Source organism: Somniosus microcephalus, chromosome 1 (assembly GCF_052327205.1).
Source record: "Somniosus microcephalus isolate GS21.2 chromosome 1, FLI_Smic_1.0, whole genome shotgun sequence".
Lineage (NCBI taxonomy): Eukaryota > Metazoa > Chordata > Chondrichthyes > Squaliformes > Somniosidae > Somniosus > Somniosus microcephalus.
The window spans coordinates 410,046,623-410,068,336 of NC_140987.1; the positions used below are offsets into that span (position 1 = coordinate 410,046,623).

At 41.6% G+C, this 21,714-nt stretch overlaps 1 protein-coding gene across 2 annotated transcripts in view; it reads right to left on the reverse strand.

The window, feature by feature from the left end:
- Window positions 1-21,714, reverse strand: part of msna (moesin a) — an 89,311-nt gene that overhangs the window by 15,778 nt on the left and 51,819 nt on the right. For both annotated transcript variants that reach the window (XM_085998892.1, XM_085998900.1), the window contains exons 3-9: window positions 15,138-15,233; window positions 12,410-12,684; window positions 7,566-7,649; window positions 4,361-4,507; window positions 2,798-2,894; window positions 1,810-1,973; window positions 923-1,053 (exon numbers count right to left, since the gene is read on the reverse strand). In XM_085998892.1, the coding sequence (XP_085855018.1) occupies window positions 923-1,053; window positions 1,810-1,973; window positions 2,798-2,894; window positions 4,361-4,507; window positions 7,566-7,649; window positions 12,410-12,684; window positions 15,138-15,233 (994 nt within the window). The remainder of the gene's footprint in view (window positions 1-922; window positions 1,054-1,809; window positions 1,974-2,797; window positions 2,895-4,360; window positions 4,508-7,565; window positions 7,650-12,409; window positions 12,685-15,137; window positions 15,234-21,714) is intronic.

Genomic DNA, 21,714 nt, shown 5'->3' on the forward strand with positions numbered 1-21,714 from the left:
CTGGTCAGTAGGGTTCTATTAATCAGTAGATACAATTCCAGAAGAGACCCTTGCAGTTATCCTCTTTCTCCCCCCCCCCCCTTGGTTCCTGAAGAATGAAAGCTGGTGCAAGTGGAAGAATGGCAGAGTACTCACCCTCAGTATAGTATAGTTTACTGGGGTTGCTGGCTCCAGATCATGTCTTGGAGCTGCTTCAGAACCAAAGTTGCTCCATCAGCAACACTATGGAACAGCCTTTAGTGAAGGCTGCTACAAAGAATATTGTAGTGCAATACTGATCACAATTTTTTAAAATCAGATTTAAAAAAGAAATTTGATAAACGAGTCTGACTCCTCTCCCTCCCAAGAATTTTAACAACTGGTCATAATCAATGAAGATCTAGAAAAGTTCCTTGCCGAGGCCAATATGATTGAACGAAAAGGTAGGTGGGTGTTGAGTATGTACCTCATGGTCACTGATTTGCGAACTTGTCACATTTGGAAATTCCTCAGACCCCTAAATTGTGCCCCTGTCCTGAATTGACAAAGGTGGGTTTTTTTTAATCTCTCCCAGGAAATTACATGATTGCTGGTGAGGGAATATTTGGGGAGTGGGGGGCTCATGCTTAGTTGCATCATGACTACTTGGGACAGGTTTGATGAACCAGTCTTTTCATACATTCAAAAAGTGTAATAATCCCCATAAAGGCCATTCATTCCCATGTACAGAATTGGATATTCAGCATGTCCAATATTATTCAGCAATGATTTGTAATTATATAGTTCCCTCTCTCCCATAAACACACACTGGAAGAGGAGACTCTAGGAAATACTTTTTGTTCAAAGTCCTTCCTTTATTCTACCCCTTCATTTAAGGATCAACTTTAATACAACATTGTAAGCATGTTTCTCACTCAGATCAGTTAGTTTCGCTCAATATTACCTCTTTGGGCTTTTTGAGTCTGTTCTTCTATCTGCTTCAGTCTTTCCATTAGTTCACCCTTCTCACGCTCTATATTCTCCCTTTCTTTCTCTGCGTGCTCTCTCTTCTTTCTCTCAGTTTCTAGCTGTGCTCTGGAGGCAATAAGAACACTTTAAAATGAATTTGTCAAAACAGTGAAACTTACTTAGAAATAAAATCAGCATTAAGTGGGGGAGAAGGGAGGGGAAAAGGCACACTTAAAATTACTTTTACACAGTACTAAAATGCATCAATATGTTCCACCTCAATTAATTACTGAGTGCAGTGACTTACAAGTAAATGTAGCCACATCATGCCATAAACATTCCACAACAACCACCCTCAGTTGAAGGAAGAATATTGCCACAATCAAAACTCCACTTCTCCTTCAATTAGTGACAGGTCATTACTATCCACTGGAAGAGGCAGCGGGACCTTGATGTAATGTTTCATTTGAAAGATGGGATAGTTCAGCTGTTCTAGATACTTCCTCAAACCCAGCTCAAAAGTCCACTCCCACAAGAAAGAAAGTGCTCCCCTGAACTAAAACTTGACCCAGTGTGTGAAGTAATCTGGGATAGAAAGGTGAACAATTAAACCCTTTACCAATTAGCTATACACTGAATAGTATGGATTACAACCAAGCTTTTTCTCTCCCACCCTGCTCAAGAGTCTCCAAACCACACCCAAGAAATTCACCAACAGTCGTGTTGCACGGTTGGATATGGAGGTATAGCCAATCTCCTGTAGAAATGCCTTGGTGGGGCATGTGTGCGCAGTCAGAAATGGAATAGTAATTTTGAAATCCCACGTCACCAAGTTTACAAACCAAAACTCACTACGGCTTCAAATCCTAAAATATTCCTGACCTTTCCAGCTGTTTCTGATGCTTCTCTTCTCTAGCCTGGGCCTTCATCTGCTGGACTTCAATGGTATCAGGCTTACGCCTGCGCATATACAGTTCGTGGTTCCCCATGCACAATGCCAGGATGCGCTTGTTAATGCGGAGACGAGGTGCGTAGAAGACGAAATCCTATGAAAATGAGAGAACTTGCCATGACATGTTTCAATATTTAAAGAATGCATTAAACAGGTCCATTTGGCAGAGGGCGATAGCATCATCAGAAAACAAACCAATATGGTTATTTTTCTCCATTTTATCATGTGTTGCTCCCCCAGCCTCTCAGCTAGGAAAGTCATATGAACAGATTTCACCACATCAACTGTTGCTAACAGTGCACTGTATTCAGCACAGAATGGAGAAATTGGCACAATGCAGAGGTGAACACTAGGTAGATGCCAATTAAGATTATCCACTTTTAAGTGGCTTTGTGGGCAGGAAGGGTTGGAAAAAGCAAAGAGATGGTTGCACTGAATTCATGTCTGTCGTCAGAGCCGTCAACACTCAGCACAAATATAGCCAAGTTTACAAGCAGCAGGGAATACCAGAACTTAAAAATCACCAGCATCTTAAATGACTTAAGAGCAGCTTGCATGCTTGAGTTCTGAATCCTGGTAAAGACCAGGGTCAAATCCACTGACGTGTAATCATGTTCATTGTAAATATACTGACACGCACATCACCATGCTGGCTGATTTGGAATACAAGTTCTCTTTTGTTTGTGAGTAACAGGTACTGGGTCTCACTACCAAATCAAAATGTTCAAATCCTCAAGTCACATTAAGCTATACAGTGCTCTGGTCAAGCTGCAACTGGACAAAGTGGTTAGGCCAGGGTACAGACTAGATGCTGTAAATAGAAGATGGTAGGATTGGTATTCAGGTGAAGATCAATTGGGGCAAAGGTCTTCTCCATCCAAATGTATTTTTGCAGATTGCTGTACATTATGTACTTACTGGTGCTTTTTTATCAATTGGTTTAATAATAAACTTCTTGTCGTTAAATGAAATGTTTCGGATTTCACTCCATGGGAATCCAATCTTGGGTGTCAACCTTAAAACAAAAAGTAGAGATACCAAGTTCAACAAGCACAAAAGGATACCAACACTTCTCTCCTCAAACTGCATCCAACATTAACCGATTTTAATTAATGTTCACTTCCCCCACCCCCCCTACTCCTGCCTGCCCTGCCAGCCATTTCCTTCATTGTAAACACAAACTGCTCCCAATCAGATTGAACAGCACTCTGCAAGCTAGACAAGCACGTGAACCATCCCACAGCAGTTAACAACGGCCAAGGTTGAATTCTGGATCAACAAATGGGAAAAGTGGTTAGTTTCTCCCCAAAGTAAGCCAGCAGATTCCTCGAGTTAAAGCTTCACTCCATGTAACAAGCCATTTAGACAAGATTCTAGGCTCAATTTCTAGCTTTTGCAGAGTTAACCAATTTCAACCAGAGCAACAACTGAAGCACTACAATGTACCCCAGTGCCCCTGGGGTTTGGGGCAAAGTGGAGGGAAAAAATTCCAAGACAGGGTTCCAGCCATAAGATGCATGTGTAGATGGCAGGTGAGGAGAGGATTTGACGTGGTGGTGGTGGCGGCACTTTACTGTCCAATACCCAGCCACTCACCTCTAGGCCACTGTTGTCTAATAGAAATTGCTGACTAGCCACAGGCATGGCCACAGCAACACTTAACTATATGCAATATATTTAATAGAAAACACCTTACACACAATACAGGTAAATGTACTTCATGTATATTTACTCAAGAAACATCTACCACCAGTGTTAAAATTTCTCAGTCACTCCTTCACCAAACTTTGCAACAGTGGCTTGATTGTCAGCCAGCACATCTTAGTGCAGCTTCTAGCTTTTTGTCCTGCAGTTACAAGTTGTACTTGCTGAGAACGTTGACTTGCACAATGAGACACACCAGACTTGCCAGAATGCAGTTGGATGCTGCTTGCCCATTGTCTTCATGCAATGTTGTTGGTGTTTCCAGAGCTGAACGACAGTGTCCATTACTCTTGCTTACTAATTAAAAGTGTAATTAGCAACATAGTTATTTCCAATTAACCACGTGGCTAGTGGCCAATGTGTTGTGCAACACTGATCTAGGCTTACAACCCCTGGGGTTCAAGGTACCAAAGGGCCATCAGTGCAGAGGTCAGCAGGAGGGCGAGGGTGCAAAAAGTTAGCTCAAATGATCAAAATTTCATCATCCATTTGCCTATATTACAGACAGCATTCCCCATGGAGAAAATTACCTTGATGCACTAACAACACCAAAGACTACGAGTTGAACTTATACAAAGTAGGCTTTTAATGACTAAGAACTGGAGCATGCCTGTGCTAGTGGATCCATCCTAAGAGCTCCTGGGGGGGAAGGGTGGCGAGTCACCTTTATACCTGGGCTTAGGGGGTGGAGCCAGGGGCGGAGACATGCCCGGACCTGTACAGAGTTAACAGTGGTTTACCACAGACATGTACAGTTAGCAGTGGTTTACCACATACCTATCATCATGTTCATAGATGTTCAATCCAAGAGCATCGACTCCAAGCCACAGCTCAGAACCTTTTTTGTTTTTGATGTCAAAGTAGTTAACTCCATACATTTCAAGATCTTGAGCAATTTTCAGATATTCCATCATGGCATCCTCCCTGTTAATGAAAGCAGGTGTCAATATTAAACTCCAAAAATGTTTAAAGATTAACTTAGGGGGGGGGGGGGGGTTTAAGAAGAGACAAAGGAAACAGAAACATAGGAGTAGGCCATTCAGCCCCCTTGAGCCTGCTCTGCCAATGAGATCATGGCTGATCATCCAAATTCAGTACCCTGTCCCTGCCTTCTCCCCATATCCCTTTAGCCTTAAGAACTATATCTAACTCCTTCTTGAATATATTTAATGATTTGGCCTCAACTGCCTTCTGTAGGAGAGAATTCCACAGGTTCACCACTCTCTGGGTGAAGAAATTCCTCATCTGTCCTAATGGCTTACTCCTTATCCTGTGACCCCTGGTTCTGGACACACCCGCCATCGGTAACATCCTTCCTGCATCTAGTCAGTCTAGTCCTGTTCTATGAGATCCCCTCATTCTTCTAAACGCTCGAGTATAAGCCTAATCGACCCAGTCTCTTCATAAATCATCCCTGCCATCCCAGGTATCAGTCTGGTGAATCTTCGCTGCACTCCCTCCATGGCAAGAATATCCTTCCTCAGATAAGGCGACCAAAACTGCACACGATATTCAAGGTGTGGTCTCACCAAGGCCCTGTACAACTGCAGCAAGACATCCTTGCTCCTGTACACTAATCCGCTCACTATGAAGGCCAACATACCATTTGACTTCTTAACCGCCTGCATGCTTACCTTCAGCAACTGGTGCACAAGGACACCCAGGTCTCATTGCACCTCCTTTTCCCAATCTATTGCCGTTCAGATAATAATCTGCCTTCCTGTTTTTGCCACCAAGTGGATAACCTCACATTTATCCACATTATACAGCATCTGCCATCTCACCCAACCTGTCCAAATCATACTGGAGTTTCTCTGCATCCTCCTCACAGCACACTCACCCACCCACCCACCTTTGTGTCATCTGCAAACTTGGAGATATTACAGCTAGTTCCCTCGTCTAGATTAAATATATAGTGAATAGCTGGGGTCTAGCACCGATCCTTGCGGTAGCCCACTAGTCACTGCCTGCCACTTGGAAACAGACCAGTTTATTCCAACTGCTTCCTGTCTGCCAACCAGTTCTCTATCCAAGTCAGTACCTTACCCCCAATCCCATGTACTTTGCATGCATGTTAAAGGAGGAGAAAGATAAAACATTGTTCCTGCAGTTCAAACGCTTCAAAAAAAAAACTACTCCATTGAAATATACTTTGCTACTATTTGGCTAGTGTATTATAGAAACCAGTTTGAAACACCAACACCTAATTAGGTAATCCAGTTTAAACTAAAACCCACCTATAAACAAACATTCTCAAATGTCTTGAAATAAACATGGGGGCAGGGGAAGGAGGAGAATAATGGAAACTCACACTGCGGACTTAAAAAAAGTCCTATGCTACTAGGACATTTTTCAATTTCCTAGATATTGGAGTTCTGTTCAGTGGGCTTCATAGGGCTGGGTGAAATGCTTACTGTATCAAATGTGTACCAAATACCTTGCACTCAACCTACAACTTTTCAATGAGCTAATGAGGGGGTACGGTAGCATAGTGGTTGTTACTGGACTAATAATCCAGAGACACGAGTTCAAATCCCACCACGGCAGCTGTTAAATAAATCTGGAATAAAAAAAACACATCAGTAATGGTGACCAGATTGTCATAAAAACCCATCTGGTTCACTAATGCCCTGTAGGGAAGGAAACCTGCCATCCTTACCCAGTCTGGCCTATATGCAACGCCAGACCCACAGCAATGTGGTTGACTCAAATGCCCTCTGAAGTGGCCTAGCAAGCCACTCAGCACTGTAGGAGTAACTTCACCATACGGACTGCAGCATTTCAAGGCAGCAGCTCACCACCACCTTCAAAGGCAAATAGGAATGGGCAATAAATGCCAGCCTCACCAGTGACACCCACATCCAGCGAACAAATAAATATTTAAAAAACATTTGCAATAATTGACACTAATAACCTCATTAGTTCTGCATTGAGCAAAGTATTAATTTGCCCAAATTAAACCAAAGAATGGGAAATATACAAAGCAGAACCCCTACTTATTTCCACTGGCCCTTATACTCCAAAACAGATCCAGAGCTTCAATTAACAAAACCATCAACCCATAAAAATAAGTACACAATACACTTGTACCATAACAAATGCAGAAGAAATTTATCCACCTTGTTTGTTTAGAATCATATTACTTGGAGCACAGCAGCCACAAGGAGGCCTAATTGCAGCACACTAAAATAAGTGAACCTTGGGATTTATGGTGTTAATTTGGCATCACCACTAGTTTTATTTTTGTATTGGTACCATTAATCTAAGAAAAGTCATACTTCAGCATATACACCATTTTAATTAATCACTTGAAATTGCTTCTGCCATTACTGACAGACATGCAACGATCATTAAAAAAAGAGAAAAGATTTAGGTGGTACAATGAAATCCCTGGGTGTTCTAAATCCAGCAGAGATGAAACCAAAAGCCTGGAGAGACTCATCCAATGTAAAACTGAGCTAAAGCCATCAAAACGGACAACTTCCTTCAAAAGCAGTGGCTAGAGAAACTTGGGCACCATACTGGGGAAATAAGAGGGGCACTGGAGATGGAAATTAAAGCATGTAGGCCTACATTTCCCCACTCGAGTTGCAGGGCCATCTTCCAGCATACTATAAAAAAAAAAGGTATAATCACTTATCTACCCTCACCCCACAAATCACCAAGTGACTATTAGTTACACCAGTGCAAAGGTGGCCATGTTTGTACTCCGCACCATTAACACCACAGGTGTCAATACATTTGGTTACTGTTTTAGTCCTGAACAAAAGACAGGTATTTACTGATGAAGGAATTACCACTCATGTCAATATTAGAATCTAGGGTGGAAAGAAAATCAGCTTATAGTTGGAGTGACCTCAACTGGCTAAGATTAAATTATAATTTCAGTTTGGTTAAAAAAAGGTTAACCAGGAAAGCAAGTCTCCAGAGACATTTGCTACTGTTCTACAAAAAGGGTTAAACTAGCAACTCCTGGTATTACCTGATCATTCCTCGGTGTTCCTCATGCCAAATCTGGATTCGATCCTCCCACTGTTCTTTGTTCAACTTGTGCTGTTCCAGGACACTGAAGGGAGCAGTGAACAGTTAGCACCATTATAAATCATATACATAAAACAAAGATTCCCACAGAAAAGTCACCTAAAATGGAGAATGGTTTCTAGTCAGCCTGCATTGGGTTATATGTACAGACATACCAACTGACTTTCAGGAATAATCAAATTCCGATCAGCAAGATCCCTAGCAACTGAAAAAGCATCTAGTGGGTTCCTATTCTTGTCTCACTGAATTCAACATCAATGCAGCCGTCATAGTTTTAGATCAACAGCTGAACCTCCAATTGAATTTGAAATGTACCAAATCAATTACTGTAATAACTTTTTTCAATTAATAAACCAAATCTGCTCAGTGCAGGTGCAGATGCCAAAACTGAATAAAGACAACTACATAAACCTGGAAATGGTGATTAGGTGATACTAAGCTTAGGCTCTAAAAGCATTTAGCCTGCAAGAGGAAGGATAGACCTAGGCAGATAGAGTTCCACAGATGGGAGGTCTTGAAAAAGAAACAGGAGCAAGCAGGAGACTGATGTGTTGATTTCAATACAGGCAAGAATGTATTGAGAAGGAAGAGAATGTACACAGATCATTTGCAGCTTTAAAAAAAAAAAAAAAAAAATTCATTCATGGGATGTGGGCATCACTGGCAAGGCCAGCATTTATTGCCCATCCTGAATTGCCTTCAAGAAGCTGGTGGTGAGCCACCTTCTTGAACTGCTGCAGACCATGTGGCAGCCCATCTTCCCTCTTCTCCTTTGTGGAGAGTTCTCAAACAAAAGGTGCCAAGTTGTGTCAAAGCACTTTTCTCTTGGGGATGAAAGGGTGGGGGTAAAAAAAAAAAAAGAGAAAGTGAAGAGGAAAACAGTCATCTTGAACTATTTGAGCACTGCCTCGTACTAGAGATGTGGAGCAGCCCATTTGTCCATTCTCATTAAAGGAATGATGACCAGAATTAGAAGGACTTCCAACAAAGAGCTATTTATGCGTTGGATCAGTACAAATCCTGCCTGCGAGAAGAAACAGCAACTCTAAACCCAGTGAGTCAGGGAGGGAGAAAGGGGAGAAGGGAGAGGTGTACTGGAGCCTGGACTCATCCTGTTCAGACTGAAAGTCTCCTGGTTGTAAGGTCCCCAAATGAACTAAATTTGTGGCATCTCAATTTAGTTCCTAGTGGGCACAAAATTGTCCTTAATTCAGCACTAATTGGCAAACTCGCTCAGAGGCCATTGGATGACTGGTATGTGCAATGGAAAACATTGAAGTAGGGAGTGCTCGAGATTGGGGCTAAGGGGCATTGTTGGGGCAAAGTAGAGGAAGCTTTACTCTGCCTGTTATATATACACATGACCTGGGAGTAACTGAAATGGAAAGAGTTCCATTTCCCCTAGGACTAATATCCCTCACCTTGAGCAACAGTGTTTGGGCAATCTCAGTCCATAGAATCATAGAAAGTTACAGCACGGGAGGCCGCCATTTCGGCCCATCGTGTCTGCGCTGGCCAACAAAGCTATCCAGCCTAATCCCACTTCCCTGCTCTTGGTCCATAGCCCTGCAGGTTACAGCATCCCAAGTGCACACCCAAGCACTTTTTAAACGTGGTTAGGGTTTCTGCCTCTACCACCCTTTCAGGCAATGCGTTCCAGAACCCCCCCAATCCCCTGAAGAAATTTCCCCTCAAATTCCCTCTAAATCTTCCACCAGTTACTTTAAATCTGTGCTCCCTGGTTTTTGACCCCTCTAAGGGAAATTGGTCCTTTCTATCCACTTTATCTAGGCCCCTCATAATTTTACACACCTCAAAGTCTCCCCTCAGCCACCTCTATTCCAAGGAAAACAAATCCAGCCTATCCAGTCTTTCCTCATAGCTAAGATTCTCAACTCCCGGCAATATCCTTGTAAATCTCCTCTGTACCCTCTAGTGCAATCACATCTTTCCTATAATGTAGTGTCCAGGACTGCAAGCAGTACTCTAGCTGAGGCCTAACTAGTGTTTTATACAGCTGAAGCATACCCCCCCTGCTCTTGTAGTCAATGCCACAGCTAATAAAGGAAAGCATTTCATATGCCTTCTTAACCACCTTATCTACCTGGCCTGCTACCTTCAGGGATCTGTGGACATGCACTCCACGGTCCCTTTGTTCTTCTACACTACTCAGTGTCCTACCATTTAATGTATATTCCCTTTCCTTGTTAGACCTCCCCAAATGCATTACCTCACACTTCTCTGGATTGAATTCCATTTGCCACTGTTCTGCCCAATTTATTGATATCTTCCTGCAGTCTACAGCTTCCTTCCTCAGTATCAGCCACACAGCCAATTTTAGTATCATCTGCAAACTTCTTAATCATACCCCCTATATTCAAGTCTAGATCATTGATATATACCACAAAAAGCAAGGGACCTAGTACTGAGCCCTGCGGAACCCCACTGGAAACAGCCTTCCAGTCACAAAAACACCCATCAACTATTACCCTCTGCTTCCTGTCTGAGCCAGTTTTGAATCCAACTTGACACTTTGCCCTGGATCCCATGGGCTTTTAACTTCGTGACCAGTCTGCCATGTGGAACCTTAACAAAAGCCTTGCTAACTTCTATACACAGACGCACTACCCCCATCTACCCTCCTCGTTACCTCAAAAATTCAATCAAGTTTGTCAGACATGACCTTCCCTTAACAAATCCGTGTCTTTCTAAAAATCTTGTCCTTCAGAATTCTTGCCAATAATTTTCCCACCACCAAGATTAGGCTGACCGGCCTGTAATTACTTGGTCTATGCTTTTCTCCCTTTTTAAAGCAAGGATACCACATTAGCAGTCCTCCAGCACCACACCTGAAGCCAGAGAGGATTGGAAAATGATGGTCAGGGCCTCTTTCTTTTGCTCTGCTTAACAGCCTGGGATAGATTTCAGTTTTCAGTAGCCATGGATCCATACCACAAAACCACCCACTGCCAATCTCCCTCAGATTCTATAGAATGGCTGATGTGGAATGGTGTTACATGGGCACAGTAGAGGGTGCTCCAAGGTTGGGATTTAAATAGGGAGCTTTACGCTGTACCATACCAGACCTGGCAGTTGGGAGACATAGGGAAAGTGTTCCAATCCCCAGCACTACCCTCAGGCAGTACCTGGTGCCGAGGGGAGCGGGCAGGTTGGAGGACCTCCTTGTAGGCCTGCTCCTGGGCCTGGCTAAAAGAGCCATCAATTGGTCCAGGCAGCGGGCGGTCGTCCGGCCAGATTGCCTGCCTCTTCCGCGGCCATGTTCGCACCCGGGTGGCTCTGGAGGTGGAGCACGCGGTGTCCACCGGCACGCTCGAGTATTTCCGCAACCGGAAAACCACATTTTAATTTGATTTGTTAAGTTTTAGTTGAACTTTTGTTAATTTACAGTCCAATTTGTTTTGGGTTTTTTTTTTGGGTCCAAACAAAAAAAGCACCCTCAGGCAGTAGAAAATATACCAAAAAAAATTAAAAATCACCTGTGTCGCCAGCCACTGAAAAAGAGTTGATATTTAACTCATTAAAATCTAAACAAAATTGGATTCAAAAATAACCATTTTAACAATTACTACACAGGACTTAAGAGCTAGAAACTAGTCACACAGAAATAGGCAACAGAACTTGAATTGTATCCAACCAGCTGGGCACTTGACCATGAAATGGCTGAGAACATTCTTGGACATGGCCAAAAAAAAAATATGCATTTCAGTTTCAGACTCATCTGTATAAGCAAGGCAATGTGATTACTACACAGAACAAAAATCAAATTGGACCAGCTAAAACAGGCAACCAATACAAGCATGGATGGTTTGACTGAGCAAAAAAAATGCAAGTGTATAAAATAGACATCAAGAGTAAATAGCAGTGATTTATATAAAAGGGAGTCAAGAGTAAAAATACAAAACTGAAAAAGAGGGAAAATGTTCACTATGCCAAAGGGCACACGAGACAGACCAACATCAAAATAATTCAACTTTAACAAAATTTAGTTGCACAAAACTGTCCAATTAAACTTTTTACAAATCAAAATCCATTTGAATCTCAGGCATCAAAACTTCTAACTGCTGTTCACTTTTCTAGCTAACTCATTTTCCCTCCTCTTTCTCTCCACCCCACCCTCCACAAGGTAACAGAGTTCTCTTGGCACCAGCATAGTAGCTTCATTTACTTCTTGCCATGTGTGTCAGTTTATTCAGTAAAGGACATCCCAGAGACCAATCACATTCCCACCAAACATCCATACATGTATGCATTTTAGCATTGGTCTCTAGATAGCGATCAGGAGCCAGAGCAGTCACTAATCTTCTCCACCTCAACCAATCCTTAACTGCTGCCCTGGCAGAGATTAACTAATTTGATATCACCTCCAAATAAAACTCAGGACCTTGTAGTCTGCATGACTCACTACCACACTGACTTTATAAAAATAAAAATCTCATCTTATTCAATAGTCTGCATACTAACCAGACTGCAAGGTGATTGTTAGCTAAATTACTAACAAAGCAACTACTTAACTTAATTTCAAGTGCAAAATTCTCAATTTTATTCCCTGCACAAAACACCTGAACTGTGGTTCCCTTCACCATTTGATCACATTTTGGCATTGTAGAAAATACTTTTTGCCTTAAATGGGTTATAATTTATAGTAATTTTGGTCTGCCTATTTAACTTCACTTATCCACTGACAATTCACAGAATGGACACTAGGCTGTTCATATCAAAGTGAATTAATTTCAAACAATGGCCATTATTGAAAAAGACACTTGCCGCTGTGGAAGTAGACGGTCATTTGACAGGTAGCCCGATTTGTGGGCATCTTTATTGAAATCCCCGTATTTGACCTGGACGGCATAGGAAGCCAGCAGCACTGCAGTCTCTGGGGGGCAGTAGATGTCATCATTCAGAATACCCTCTTTCACTTGCAGGAAGAAGAGGCGTTGGGTGATCTCCTGAATCAGCTCCTCAGATACATCTTCTGGAAAGAATTTTGCTCTAAACTTGAAAAGCAGTGGGCTTTCCTTACGGACATCCTGCTGAGTCACCTAAAAGCACAGAACAGTTGATTTTTAAAAAATTACAACTTCAAGCATCTCAAGTCTGTGCAGAAATTTAGATGATCAAAAACAAGTTATTATTTGAATAATTTCATTTAATAGCTCCCATGTGCAATTGAACCAAAAGGACTGAAGTCAAAAACCCAACTCTTGAGGACAACAGGATTGAACTCTGCCATGATGTTGCTTCTGGTAAAATATCCCCAAATGTTTACTAAATAGAACTGCATATAACGATTTGCTACTTTGACAAGTTACGGGAAGGCTGCGAGCAATGTTCCCTGTAATTATTTTCTGATACACGGGCCCTTTAACTGGCTGGGCAGCCCATTCAATTTTTCACGCATGTGTGGTTAATACCATTGTAAAGCCAGTGAGCGGCCTGCGCGGGACCTCCAGACTGCTGCGTAGCTTAACAGGAACGTGGGCTGCGAGCATCACCAAAACTAGAAACCAGCAAAAAACAGCACCAGGTACACAGCCCATGAAGTTCCTGTGCATTTTAGATTGAGAGCTCCAACTTTAAAAAAAAAAAAAAAAAAAAAACTTTATATTGTGCCTTTCATGCCCTCAAGAAAGAAGCCAGGTGATGCTCATAGGGAAGAAAAGGAAAAACCGGGAATGTTTCAATGTTCTCATATCTCCCAGTAGTAGGTTTCAAAAGAAAACATGGCAGAGGTCTAGCAACAGGTTGCTTGCCCACTCAAATGACGAACAAAAAAAAAGTGGGAAAAAAATGTTTTATAGCACATCACCACATCAGTGCAATGTTTCAAAACAGTTCACAAAAATGAATCCCTTTGACTGAATTTCAGCAAATATGGCAGCCATTCCATGAGTGTAATACACCAAAAATAGTAATGCGATGAAGGAATATTGGCCAAGACAACCGGAGTACTTCCTGCTTTTCTTTGAATGACATCATGGAATCTTTACATCCACCTGAACAGACAGGCAGGACCCTTGGTATCTCACCCAAAGGATGGCACATCTGACAAAGCAGCACTCACTGAATTATAAACTTAAAAACTTCACTGACCAGATTTTATAAATGCACTGAATTATTTAGCTTTGCCCAATACCACCACCCAGCTCTGAACACCATACATAAACATGAGTCAGAAAAAGGAATACTACATGCTTTAAATAGCAGAGGCAAGATCTTTTATGTTCCATACTAATTTGACTTGCTGGTCCTGATTACAAGACACCAACTGCTCTTTTGACTGTCATCCAAAACATTACACTGCTAGTCATGGCATATTGCCACTGCACTGTGCAATTTCCATCTATACCAAGGCATTATGGGATTTAATTTAATAGGTCTTGGCAAACAAGATTGGAATTTGCTGCGTTTATACAGAACATAAAAACCCACGAGAAAAATGCACACAGAAGACATGCTCCAGAAACTGGCTAAGTTGCAGTTTAGGGGCATTACCTGCTTGATAGTGAGGATCATCCCAATTAGAATGTACTCTATGATATTTAAATAGCTAGACATTCTGCCATCTGTCCCATTTACCCCACAGGCAGTCAGACATATCCGTGTGATAAATGAATCATGGAAAAATTTCTACCTGCATGGTCTTGTGTTGACTTTGAACAGTCTCAGTTTTATAAACTATCAAAACCAGAGGCCCACAAAAAATGGGTTAAGCACTTCATCTACACAACCAGACACACCCAGGATCAGATGCCCTGGCCAGCAGAGCAGGTCTCAAGAAACCCAGGTGAAGTGCCACAATAGTTCAGGATACCACCAATGTTAAAAAGACCAAGACAACCAGGTAAAAAAAAGTGCATGGGTGATGTCAAGTTTGGATTTTAGAATTTCTAAAAATTTGTTGGAAGAAAGCACAAATGTGTGTCTTGATTTCAACAGGGTACAGGGAGACACTTGCTGGAAGGGTTAACTAGCCAATCTGAATGTAATCCACTGGTGGGCTGGTGTTATCTTCAGTGGATCAAGTTATCCTAGCAATAACTTGACTCGGAAATCACTTGAAGGACAGACTTTTACCAGTGCATCCAGTCTGTACAATGTGCTCTGCCCCAAAAATCCATCTTTTGGATTCCTTCTCAACTGATGGTGCTGGAGTAGCTCTGTCCATTCTAACAATGAACTACCTCATGTGCATTTCAGAAAATATAGATCAAAAATCAATAGAAAGAGACTTCGACACTATTTGGAACGTCATTGCTAAATCCATTGGCTCAACATTCATGTTCTTTTACACCTTAATTGCTTTGGAATGTTTTTTTTTTATTTTTTTTTAAAATTTATTTACAAAGCTGCTATATAGTCCCAAACACTGCACACAAAAAAAAAGTCAGCTGCAGCCTTCTTTACAGCTAAGGATTTACTAAATTTACCCCCTGAACACAGGCAAGCAATGGCAATTCTAATATGTGGCACTTGCAAGCATATTTCTTAAGACCTTTTTGTTGAGTTTCAGCCAGGTGGAGAAGCCCTTTGTATCTTGGTACTGGAGCCCAAAGAACCAGACCTCACGAAGTCCAATGGTCTTCACAACCTAGTGAGAAAACAAACAGAATGAGGATTAAGAGGGGGGAGAAAGAGAGCTGGCTGCCTACCTTGGACAGAAGTCACAAGAAAAAACTCAACTTTACATAACCACAGAAAAGGGAAACATGTTACAGCAGATATTAAAGGCTGCTGTATTGAACTTGTTGCAGTCCTGGGTTTTTTTTGGGGGGGGGGGGGGGGGGGGGGGTGCAGGTGCAGAGGGGAAGAAAGTCACTCAAGCCTATTTTATAGTCACATTACTGACTTGAATAGACGATTAAAGAATTCAGTGTTCTGTCTTGTTCAAGGCTGCCTTGCCAACAAGATTCAGTCCGGATGTTCCCGATGGTCGGGGAGTCCAGAACCAGGGGTCACAGTCCAAGGATAAGGGGCAAGCCATTTTAGGACAGAAATGAGGAGGAATTTCTTCACCCAGAGTGGTGAACTTGTGGAATTCTCTACCACAGAAGGCAGTACAAGCCAATTAATTAAATATATTCAAGAAGGAGTTAGATATAGTTCTTAAGCCTAAGGGGATCAAGGGGTATGGGGAGAAAGCAGGGACCAGGTACTGAATTTGGATGATCAGCCATGATCGCATTGAATGGTGGAGCAGGCTCAAGGGGCCGAATGGCCTACTCCTGCTCCTATCTATGTTTCTATAGTGGAAATCATTTGCAATCTGCATCAGCCGGTGCAGGTCATCATTCACAGCCAGTTCAGGATGGTAACATTCCTTTGACTCAGGTGACACCCAGCTGATTTAAATACATTTTTTCCAGGAAGTCTCAAACCGTTTTGGCTATTATGGAGTACTAAAATCAGTGATTTGTACGTCTGCCAAGTCATTAATACGACTCAAGATATTTTCAAAAATGTTAAGCGGCTGCTAGATTTTGGATCAAGTACTAAAACTGATATTTACATTATGTAATTTACTTTGATGCTTATAAAGTGTTTATAGAAAAAAAAAAGGCAAGTTAGCACCAACGCTCTTAGTCCTGCACAAGGATGTAGTAAAAGTTGCAGACTACTACTAGCAGAACATGGTTAACTTGTTACAAGTGAAAGCATGCTAGCTGCAGGAGGTACCAGGGCCTTTAATTTCCCCTGCATTTGCACCCAAACATTACCAGGGTGCAAATAATTTACACCGCCTAAAAGATTGTGGAATTTTGGGTGTAAGCGAGTTACACATGCAAGTATACATGCAAATCTCCTATTTTTATTTTTAATCAGTCCTCTAGTGATCCCTCCACCCATAAAACTGGCCTGTCCAAAGGTTTTTTTTTTATGTATCCTCCTAGACCTGCTTGGCATTTTGTTCCTTATAATGCATTTTTATGGCACAAGTATAAGTCACATTAAAAATTGAAAAGGTTTCCCCAATTGCAGGTTCTTAAACATGTGCCTATTGTCATGGTTGAAGGAGTTGAAACTTTAATTTTTGTCCTTAGATATATGGTGTGGGTTTGTTGCTTTGTTTGGGTCCCGTTGTTTTAGCTGATTTAACATTACAAACATATTCTAATGAAGTTCATTTGAATGTAAATTGACACAGAATTGGAATGGGCGAGGGAATAGGTGCATTTTTGGGTCAAACTTGAGTTGCACCCATGGAGGATATTCCATTCCCCAGATGTCTAACAAAAAGGTTAAAGTAGAAGAACCTGAAACCACATCATTGGACAAAGTTATTGCAGAGAACTGTCCAACTTAACCTGAAAAACTTCAAAGAACAGCTCACTAGAGCCACCAAGAGTAATGTACAGATGCACAACAACCATTTCAAATACCATTTGATTTAAACCAACACAGAATAAAATTTTATTTGTAAATAAAAATGTTATTCTAAAGCGGCTTTGAGGAACAAACCAAACACACAAATCTGCTCTTCTATACAGTATCACATCAACCAGGTCCAATCTACATGAAATGTCAGGCCATGAAGCCACACTTCAGGTTTTTTTAAATTCACAAGCTAGTACACAAAAGCAGAATCATACACATGTACATTTGTTTGCCAAGGGAAGCTGGAAGAATTGCAAAAAGCTTTAAAAAAGTCAACCCAGTTTGCATGAAGCACAAATTTGATAATTATACAATTTAGTATCTTGCACACATCTTTCTGCTTAATTTGCAAATAAATCCAGAACAGTAGTTCAGCCTGCATGAAGTGTATGACTGCAATATTTCCAATCGTCTAATGCGATGAGAATGTGGTTAGCATCCAACTTTAATCCACAATTAACCCAACAAGGTAACTTTCTTCCAGCAGGTGTTCATTTACTGAGTGCCTACAGAAGCTCTCCAATGTTGATTTACATTAGTGCCAACGACCGGTCTTGCAATATTGCGGAACACAACTTAGTAAATTTCATATCCAATTAAAAAATGACAAAAATCAGAGTTAGCCAAATTCTTCATTTCATCTAAATTACCAATTTTCTGATTGAATGCTGTAAAAGAAATGCAAGGAGCATACTCAACGCCACCTACAAATAGAAGTACCACAAAAAAATTCAGTTGAACTCAATTGGTGTTAGGAAATTAAGTCTAAACTACTCAGAAAATGTCCTGCATCAGTACACTGAACTTTAGTGCATTGCTAGCATAATAAAAGCACCAATATATAGTTGCATTATATGCTTGCTGGGTCATATGGTGCATTTCATCATCTCCAATTGTTCCCACTCAGTGACAGCTATAAATCATAAGAATTTTACCCTTGTTATACAGCTTAGAAAACACTGTAGACACAGCCCAAAAGACTTGGAAGGGTGAAAATCTATTATACTGCGGTGGGCTTTTCCACTGTGCAATTGTTCAAAGATTCACTGTTCAAATCATGAACAGTGTACACCCATTACATTTTACTGAGATCTTAGTAAATAACACATTATCCAATTGTGTATTTCAAAATTTTCCAGACGACGCCAAATTGGGCGGCGTAGTTAACAAAAGGAAGAATGTGACAAAATACAGGAAGACATTAATAAGCTTGTAGAATGGGTTGAAATTGGCAAATGGATTTAAATATAGATAAATGTGAGGTGGTCCATTTTGGGAAGAATAAAGAGGCCACATACTACTTGGATAATAAGAGTCTGAATGGGGTAGCGGAGCAAAGCAATCAGGGTACACATACACAAATCACAAAGTAGCGATGCAGGTTAAGAAGGCCATAAAAAAGGCAAACCATGCACTGGGGTTCATTTCTAGAGGGATCGAGCTGAAAAGTAGGGAAATCATGTTAAACTTGTACAGAACCTTGATTAGACCACATTTGGAGTACTATGAACAGTTCTGGTCTCCATATTATAAAAAGGATGTAGAGGCACTGGAGGGTTCAAAAAAAGATTTTCATGGATGATACAAGATCTGAGGGGCTATACTTATCCAGAAAGGCTGAGGTGCTGCAACAAAGAAAAGGCTGAGGGGTGACCAGATAGGCAGTCTTAAGATAATGCCTGGGATTTTGCAATATAAATCAGTGAGTCGATCAACGCTCCATTATTATGATGAAGTAAATCGGACAGCAACTCCCAGTCCACACATGCAGAGTTAAATGTGGAAATCAGGAAGTTGCAGTCCAAATTGCCCTGCTCCTCAAAGCTTCACTACACCAGTAACTTGCTGAAAGACTCAGTATTGAAATCCATGCAAGGGAGTGAAGTCGCTGTACTTGCCCACTAGTTACCCATGAAACATGCCAGAAAAGGTTAGGGCTGGTGTATTCAGGTGTAGGGTTGCAAAGGGGTGGAAAGTTTCTGGAAATTTTCCACAGGAAGTTTAGCTTGGGAATTTTGCCCAAAAAAGCACATGCTAGCATAAGTTTTTTTTGTATTTCTTTCTTCCCCCCCCCCCCGCCCCCCACAGGTCCTCTTAAAATTACTAACAGAGATGTAATCTTAATTATTAAGGAATTTCTTAATCAGTATATGTTTATCTTCTTACTTGGCTTGTTTTAATAATTACAAGTTTAGTGTGTGACTGTGAACAAATGTGTCCTGATGAGTGGATGAGCAATTAGCTCCCTCTTTGTAATATTTGCATATTGAATTGAGATTGGCCTGCAGGCATCTGCAAGACTGCTATAGTTTTTTTTAAGATCCAGGTTAGGGGTCCTGAGGGAAGTCATTTTGTTTTCTGCTGATGTAGTAAGTAAATCAGACTTTATACCAAATAAACCAGTTACTTGTTGAACTCTGTTGTCCTTCAATTTAAAATATACAAAATAATACACTATTGGTGATGTAGTGTCGTGTGTGTACAGGTCATGCTTCCATCACATGGAGCATCAGCAAAAATGTACTCACCCTGTTGCAATCGTGCTGATCGACCGCAGTTCGACAGATGAATGCCCTTTATTTCTCTGCATAGGACAATGCCACGTTTACCGTCGGATGTGTGGAAGCATTTTACCCCAGGCATTAAAGATGGAAAGACTGTGTACATGTGCAAACACTGTAGAAAGCCATATGTAAAGAATGCCACAAAGATGCAGCAGCATTTATCCAAATGCAACAACTTCACTCAAAGCTCACAGCAGTCAGCCCAGAGTTCCTCTGCTTCCATTCAAGAAGATGATGGTTCTCATTCAGCATCAGGCTCCTTATCAGCAACTCCTGGCCCACTTGGAAGGTTCTTTGATACAATGGATAACCATAGCCAGAAGAATGCAGATGAGTGCCTTGCTCGAGCTGTATATGCAACAGGCTCACCCCTCATGCTCACAGCCAATGTGTACTGGAAGAGATTTTTCAAAGTTATTCGCCCTGCATACTGTCCTCCCACCAGACATGCTTTGTCTACTTATTTGCTGGAGGCTGAGTATAACAGAGTCCAAGGAAAGCTCAAAGAAACGATAGCGATGGCAGACTGTGTTGCAGTTATCTCAGATGGGTGGTCAAATGTACGAGGGGGGAGGGCATCATAAACTACATCGTCTCCACTCCTCTCCCAGTGTTCAAGAGCACAGACACGAAGGACAACAGACACATACATTGCTGATGAGCTGAAAGCGGTCATCAACGATCTTGGATCACAAAAGGTCTTTGCAGTAGTTACTGACAATGCTGCGAATATGAAGGCTGCTTGGGCTCAAGTGGAGGAGGCCTACCCTCATATTACGTCTATTGGGTGCGCAGCTCATGGGCTTAACCTGCTCCTCAAGGACATCATGGGTTTGAGAACCATGGAAGCACTGTACAAGAGAGCCAAGCAAGTTGTTAAGTATGTCAGGGGAAAACAGGTAGTTGCAGCAACCTACAACTCCAAGCAAATGACAAAGAACAAGAACACCACACTGAAGCTGCCCAACAACACTAGATGGGGTGGTGTTGTCATAATGTACAACAGCCTTCTGGAGGGTAAGGAGTCGCTGCAAGAAATGGCAATATCCCAGTCTGGGGATATGGAAACCACCATCAAGAAAATACTGCTGGATGATGTGTTTTGGGAGAGAGTGGTTAGCAGCCTTAAACTACTCTCACCAGTAGCATCTGCAATTGCTCAGATTGAAAGAGATGACACTGTCTCGTCAGATGTTCAGGCTTTTTACTGATTTAAAAGAACAAATCAGCATTGCCCTACCCACATCCCTGCTGCTCAGAGAAGGCAATTGTTCAATTCATAGACGCGTCAAGAATTTTGTGTTAAGCCGATTCATGCTGCAGCATACATGCTGGACCCAAAGCATGTTGGGAGACCAATACTTTCTGGAGAACAGATCAACAGCGCTTAGTGCGATTTCTACCCTCTCAATCTGGATGTGGGCAAAGTTCTCAACCAAGCAAGGTCTTTGGAATGGGGATGGGAATCATGCAAGCATATCAGTGCACATACCTGGTGGAAGGGACTTTGTGCATCCGAGGCCCTGTCACCTATTGCATCGGTGATACTCCAAATCCCACCTTCATCAGCGGCCTCTGAACGAAACTGGTCACTTTTTGGGAATACGCATACAAAGGTGCGCAACAGGCTGACTAACAAGAGTGGAGAAACTGGTGGCTATCCGGACGAACCTACAACTTATTGAGCCAGATACAGAAGTGTCCACCACACAGCTAGACAGAGGAGGAAATGGACACGTCAGAGCCAGGAGAATCAGGAGGAGCAATGAGAAGACTCAGGGACAAAATAAGGACAAACTACAGGCTAAATAAGCTGATGCTCTTTTATTTTAGATGGGTCTTTTTTGTGGGGGTTCAATAAAGTTCAAAATTATAACCTAAATAAAGTTTTGAAAGCCTGTTTTTATTTGTATGGAACAGTATGTCTATTTTGACAACAAAGATAATATAAGGGTCAGAGACAAAAACCATCAATGTGCAAAAAAACTCTAAATTCCCAAAAATTCCCATGGAAAGTTTCCTCTTAAAAATTCCCAGAATTTTGCAACCCTATTCAGGTGTAAGTGAATTTTTAAATGTGATAAGTCTTAATTACTGCCAAACAATCTCTCTGGCCTGGAAAATTGAATTTTA